General features: G+C 36.5%; 1 protein-coding gene across 1 annotated transcript; it reads right to left on the bottom strand.

Moving 5' to 3' along the window:
- Nucleotides 1-951: 951 nt before the first annotated feature.
- LOC131276999 (olfactory receptor 7A10-like) lies at nt 952-6,154 on the bottom strand. Its single transcript, XM_058290606.2, has 2 exons — nt 5,247-6,154; nt 952-1,036 (listed from the first exon to the last, which is right to left on the bottom strand). The coding sequence occupies exons 1-2, from the start codon at nt 6,152-6,154 to the stop codon at nt 952-954; spliced, it is 993 nt and encodes a 330-aa protein (XP_058146589.2).
- Between the last annotated feature and the right edge of the window lie 449 nt (nt 6,155-6,603).

The following is a 6,603-nucleotide window of genomic DNA, read 5'->3' on the forward strand; positions in this document are numbered from 1 at the left end:
TGTATCTTGCCCTCCTTCTATGTAACATACATTTCATGGTTTTCAGACAGCAAATAAATCCCCCACTTATCCAGGAAAAATAATAGTTTTTCCCTCTGTAACTTGTTGTTTATTCCTCACCAAATTTATGGAAGTGTCTTTAGATGAAATTTATATTTTAGGGACTCTCTTCAAGGTTTCCCTTTAAAAAAACACCCTAACTGTAATTAAGTTTCACTGATAACAGACAATATGATGCTTCCCCCCTTTAGAGCCATTAATAGACTCTTAAGGAATAAACTTAGTTTTACATGAGAACAAATTTATACCTTCACATATTTTAGGATCCTGGAGAAGAATAAAATTCTACTGACAAAACCAGGAATACATTTTTTTTGAAAGAAAAAGAGAAGATTCAGGAATGGGGAAATAAGAAATGATCTCAGTAATAACATAAGTTCTAGGAGAATATAATAGAGTTGAAAAGGTCTCCATTACTCACATATGATATTTGCTTAACAAAAATGTTACCTTATGAATCAGTGCACCAGCTAAATATTTAGGAAAGCAATAGGAAGTTTCTTAGGGGATTTTGAAAGATACACAATCATCCTCTCTTCATAAATACACTCAAAGTGTAAGTAAGTTTGGCATCCACAACTGAGTCTTCTTAGGGTGTGAGATCAGTAAGGTACGTGATTCTTAGCAGTCTTTTCTCCCTCTTTCTGGCTTGCATTCCTGTCCTCCAGATGGGGAAATGGCAGGTGGTGGTGACTATTTATCAATACTAAAGACATGAGCTTCCTTCTCCCTGACTGCAGAAAGGGGGCATATTTGTGTGGTCAATAATTCCAGTGGAGTCTTCTTGATTATACAACGTTCCTGATTATAACAGAAATATTGTCTTTCTTAGCTGGACTGTTTTTCACTGTTTTCTATACTTAATTATTGAAAGATATAACTCTAGTTTCTTCAATAAGATGAGTGTTCATGCCTACCATGTTTTTTCTCAAGATTCTTTTTCAAAAATTTCTTGACTTTTTTATTTTTAAAGAAGCTTTAGATTATATAAATGTTACATTAAAAATATAGGAGATTCCCATATGCTCTAGCCCTTCACCATCCCACACTTTACATTAACAACTTGTTTCATTAGAGTTGTACATTTGTTAACATTGAAGAACACATATTGAAGCATTGCTACTAACCATGGACTATATTTTAGATTATAGTTTACCCTCAATCTCACACAATTTTATAGGCTGTGACAAAATGTATAATGCCCCTGTTTCCAGCATTGCACGGTCATGTAGGAGATTTCCCATTTCTCCAATATGTCTCCATAGTACTCCTATTCTTCCCTTCCCTCCCCTCAGAACCTCTGGTGGCCAATGCCTTTATTTCAATGATAAAATTCTTCAATTACAATAATATGTCTACAATAGAATAATAATAATTCTACTTATTATAATGGACAATGGACTAAAGTCAAAATTCTTAAAAGCTTTTATGTGGGAAGAGATTTCTGCTTGAAAATAAGCCTTTCATGTAAACTATTTTGTACAAGAACTGATAACAAAATAATAGTCTTGCAGGGTAGCAATTGGGAACTGATACATCAAATTGTTGGGAGTGATAAGACCACTGACACTATTTCCATGTGATAAATGTACATAATTGCTCTTGTATAGCTTGGAAAAATGATTCACAATATAATGTTTATAGTAACATTGAAAGAATGCACCTAGGAAAGGTATTGACAAACTCGTTTATGTGATAAATGATTTTACTGAGAATCCTAATTCAAGTAATGTGGAATAAGGTGGAGCTCTTACTTGCACTGGAGAGAATTCCAGAAAAAAATGACAAAGTGAGGATTTTTAATTTTCAGATTATGGTGCAATCAAAAAACACAGACATTTTATAAAACTGCATGAATGATATATCTTTCCCTGAAAATTGCAGCCCTGATGAGTGTATGACTCACATCAGAGACTGAACGTGTGTGTTAATAAATTATAACTGAAAATGAATTCACAGCTTTACCAAAGAATATGAAGTGAATACAAATATGTAAGCAATTTTTAACATTTTCAAAAATGACCATTAGCTCAGAGAAATCACTAATTCCAAAATGCCACTCTGGCTTGCCATTTGTAGTGATGGCAAGGAAATCAGTTGATAAATGAAGCATTCACCTTAGTCTACCTCAGAAGAAAACTGCAAGCCTACATAAAAGTCTGAAATTATGTCCTAATATCTGGGTTTAATAGTAAAATAAGATATAGTATGAAATGCAGAAAAACACATATTTGGTTTTGATCACCCATAAATGGGGACTATTATTGTAGGGAGTGCTGAAAGAAATTTCCAGATAATATCCTTCAATATGGAAATATTTTTTAAAGGGCAAACTTATGTCACTGGAAGAATGATAAAATTATTGAAATCATCATTGTTTGAAGAAGCATAGATTGTGTTGTTGATTACAAACTCCCTTGAATTATGATTTTGAAGGCACAGGAGAAAGGCACATATTGGAGATGGAATGTGGATTACTATAAAGCAGTCAGATGACATCTCCAGTGTAGGATGTGACCTCTTTCAGGAACCAATGAACAAACCTTGGTAGCTGGTAGGGAGCATTTGCTAGGAGAGCTTATTTTTCACTAACACCATAAAACACAAGCAGTTTCTTTCATCTGGGAGTGACTGCAATACACTTTCATCCCTCCAGCACCTGCTATAATTTTATATATACAGAATAAACTGGATAAAATATTTTACTGCTGAAAATCCAGGCAGCAGTTTCTAACTTCAATCCTGATTCCAGGAATACAATGAGAGAACACATGATGTAAAATAATACAAAAGAAATAGGAATCCATGATATACAAAAATGAAACAAATATAAGTTTTTATTGGGTGAATGCCAGATTATCTCTCTATACACTTATAAAGTACCTAGATTAAGATCTCCTCTAATCCATATTTTATTTCTCCACCTTGTGTACCCTGGGATGGTGATGTCCACTCCACCTCTAAATTGAGAGTTGGCTTAGATCCCACATGGCTGATGGATGGAATTCTCCTGCTTGCACTTGTAGACTCTCTCAGTTCCCTGGTATGTTTGTTGACCATCCTCCCTCCCTGTTAGCTGACAGGGAAATCCAATGAATTGGAGAGCAGGTGTTGCAACTCTGCTGAGGCTCATTCAAGTCTCCTGGCCATAAAAAAACCCCAGCACAAACAACAGGTTGAGTAAAAGTGACAGAAGAGGAATGTGTAGAAAGAGCACATCTGAGTCCAACTCCATCACACTTCAGAGCACAAATTCCAAAGTAAGGCCTACTGGCAAAGCACAGAACTCCAGAGCCATCTGCCATGACTGTAGGAATGAGGTATCTCTGTAGTCCTCAGGAGAACCACTGCCTGGGATAGTATCTACTTAGGCTGTCTCTGAGATCCTGCTGAAAGGTGCATATGCCTAACTCATCTGATGACCTCCTGACTCATTTTGAAATCTCTTAACTGTATGAACTCCTTTGTCTTTCCCATTTCACCTTTTTATTCAAGGTATTTTTCTGATTGTGTCACCAGCTGGTTCTTGGTAGTAATTCCTCAGCACCAGAGATTCTCAACCCAGGGGACATGTCTCATGCTTGAGGGAAGGTAATGTTGAGTTGACTTAGGGAGTGGCCACATTTGAGCAACATGGAGGCTCTCAGGAGGTTATTCTTAGGCACCCTGCATCTCTAGACCTAGTTGAAATTTCAAGCTCAAAGCTCCTAAGCATAGTCATCAGTATCATGTGCAATCATTGAACCATCCTTCTTCACTGGTCTTTGTTCTTTCACTTGGGGGATAGTGGCTCCTCAATTGGGGAATGCAACATAGTTTCCCAGAACAGGAACTCAGCACTCCCTCAGTTGTCATGTGAATCTCTACCTACTATGAAAATACCCAATTAATATCCAAGTATATTTATATACCCTGTATGAATGTCTTGGAGAACTGCCTCCCACCCATACATCCCCCATTAATGACATCCCACACCAGTGCTCCAGCCCTGCAATTGTGTAACCACTCTGTGATCCAAAACTTCTTCAAAATTATATGTTAATATATTTCCAAACTCAATTAATAGGAAAGTGAAATAGTAGCGATAGGTTTAAAGATTAAAAATAGAATATTTTATTCTATATTTAAGAAAAACTAAAATAAAGTAAAAAATAGATTGGGGTATTAAAAATGCAAAATATCATAAAATATAGTTGACATTTTGCCTTCCTTTCATCACTGTAATAGGTGTTGCCCTGTATGTACAGTAGTAAAGCTATCTCCTCCATTCATTTCTCAGGGTCTTCATCCTTTGTTTTAAAAAAATTTTATTATGTCTTCAAAAAAGTTTTAGATCACAATAAAGTCACATATAAAATATAGGGGAATCTGATATGCCAACATCAAACGCTTTTCTCCCTTCCCCAGCAATTATCTTTTTAATGTGCATATATTTGCTATAGTTGTTGTACAGATATTGAAACATAGATAAAAACCATGTTTCCACTATGGTTTACATTATGGTTTATATTTTAGATTGTACAATTTTATAAAAATTTGGTTGTGTTATGGTTTACATTTAATTTTTTGGTGAAATTTAACAAGGCCTATATCCATCACTGCATGATCTTGTGGAACACTTCCATTGCCCCAAGTTGCCCTCTCTTCCTTCTATTCTATTCTTCTCTCCCCCACTCCTTGGGGCCCAAAGTGACAACTAAGCTTCACTGCTTGAAGGACAAGACTCACAGATACTTGCAACAATGCTGAGGATTTGACACACTAGTCTGTCTGGAGACAGTGGCCATGGGAGTTGCTGAGTGATGGAAGAAGGAAGATGTGTGATATGGAGGCATTTTCAGGGCTTGAAGTTGTCCTGAATGATATAGCAGGCACAGATCAAGGACATTACATATCATGCCATAAGCCACTGAATGGACTGTGGGAGAGTGTAAACTACAATGCAAATGATAATCCACACAATCAGAGGTTGTTGATGTGAGAGGAGGAGGGTGGGGTGGGGAGTGGTATATATGGGAACCTTGTATTTTTAATGTTACATTTTGTGTGATCTATGTATCTTTTAAAAAAGACAACAAAATATTTCATTTTCAAAAAGAATCTTCTAGTGTTTTATCTCTGTTAATCATGAGCACTTTTGTAAACTTGAGACAAAGTATCCTTTTATAGACAGAATGTTTCCCAGCTTTTTAAAGGCCTGCTTTATGTCCTTGTTTCTAAGACTGTAAATAAAAGGGTTCAACATGGGTGTGACCACTGTATACATCACTGAGGCTATTGCATTTGCCCTTGAGTTTTGGGTAGCAGCAGAGCTAAGATACACTCCAAGACCTGTACCATAAAACAAGGTCACTACTGAGAAGTGAGACCCACAAGTAGAAAATGCTTTATATTTACCATGAGCTGTTGAGATTCTCAAAATTGAGGATATAATTTTATAGTAAGAGAAAAAGATCCCAGTGAGTGGTATAATCCCCAGAAGTCCACCTGCAAAATACATCACAAGGTCATTGAGGAAGGTGTCAGAACAAGCATGTCTGACTACCTGATTAAGTTCACAGAAAAAGTGGGGCATTTCCATCTCTGTACAAAAAGACAATCTCAAAACCATTAAGTCATGCAAAAGAGAGTCCAAAACACTCAATAACCAGGATGCTAACAGCAGGAGGACACAGATCCAGGGGTTCATGATGACTGTGTAGTGCAGGGGGTGACAGATGGCCACAAAGTGGTCATAGGCCATTGCAGTCAAGAAGGAGTTATCTAGTTGTACAAAAAGCATGAAAAAATACATCTGGGTGAGACAGTTTTCAAAAGTAATGATTTTGTTGCCTGTCTGGATGTTCAGCAGCATCTTTGGTACCGTGGTGGAGGTGAAACAGATATCAGTAAAAGACAGGTTGGAGAGGAAGAAGTACATGGGTGCATGGAGATGGGAGTCCAAGATGATGGCCAGGATGATGAGCAGGTTGCCAATGAAGGTGACCAGGTACATGGACAGGAACATCTCAAAGAGGAGGGACTGGATCTCTGTATCTTCTGAGAGCCCCAGGAGGATGAATTCTAAAACATATGTTTGGTTTTCTGTTTCCATGTGGATGATGAATTTCCTGAGGAGATATTCAAAGCAGTGCAATTTAGGTTAAAGCAGTAATCAGAAAAATATCATAAATGGTACTGTTTGTATTGTAATTACATTAAGTTAATATTTTTATGGATTTTATAGTGATCTAGTACCCTTTTCTGAAAATGTCAGGGAAAACATATTTTCCTGCTTCTTCTTAATAGTTGTGATGGCTAGAAACCCTGGGCCATAATAGAATACACTTTGCCAAGGCAATAATTTCCATGATAAATTCTCTCAGACTTTATTTTAAGCAACAAACACTATGACGAGTTTTTTTGTACCCTGTAACAAAATAGAAAAGAAGAACAATATTATAGGAATCATATTATTTGGTTGTAAGAGTTACTATAAAAACACAATAATTTAAAATATTCTGTTGGTGAAATGGACAAATGACCCCACATAAATGGGTTCCA

This window comes from Dasypus novemcinctus, chromosome 31, assembly GCF_030445035.2.
Source record: "Dasypus novemcinctus isolate mDasNov1 chromosome 31, mDasNov1.1.hap2, whole genome shotgun sequence".
Classification (NCBI taxonomy): Eukaryota; Metazoa; Chordata; class Mammalia; order Cingulata; family Dasypodidae; genus Dasypus; species Dasypus novemcinctus.

Bases quoted from the DNA above. Each gene is read 5' to 3' on its own strand.
- LOC131276999 (XM_058290606.2), bottom strand. From the start codon at position 6,154: ATGGAAACAGAAAACCAAACATATGTTTTAGAATTCATCCTCCTGGGG. The intron at 1,037-5,246 runs GCTGGGAAACAT...TATAATCTAAAG, and splicing joins ATAAAGCAGGCCTTTAAAAA to CTTCTTTAAAAATAAAAAAG.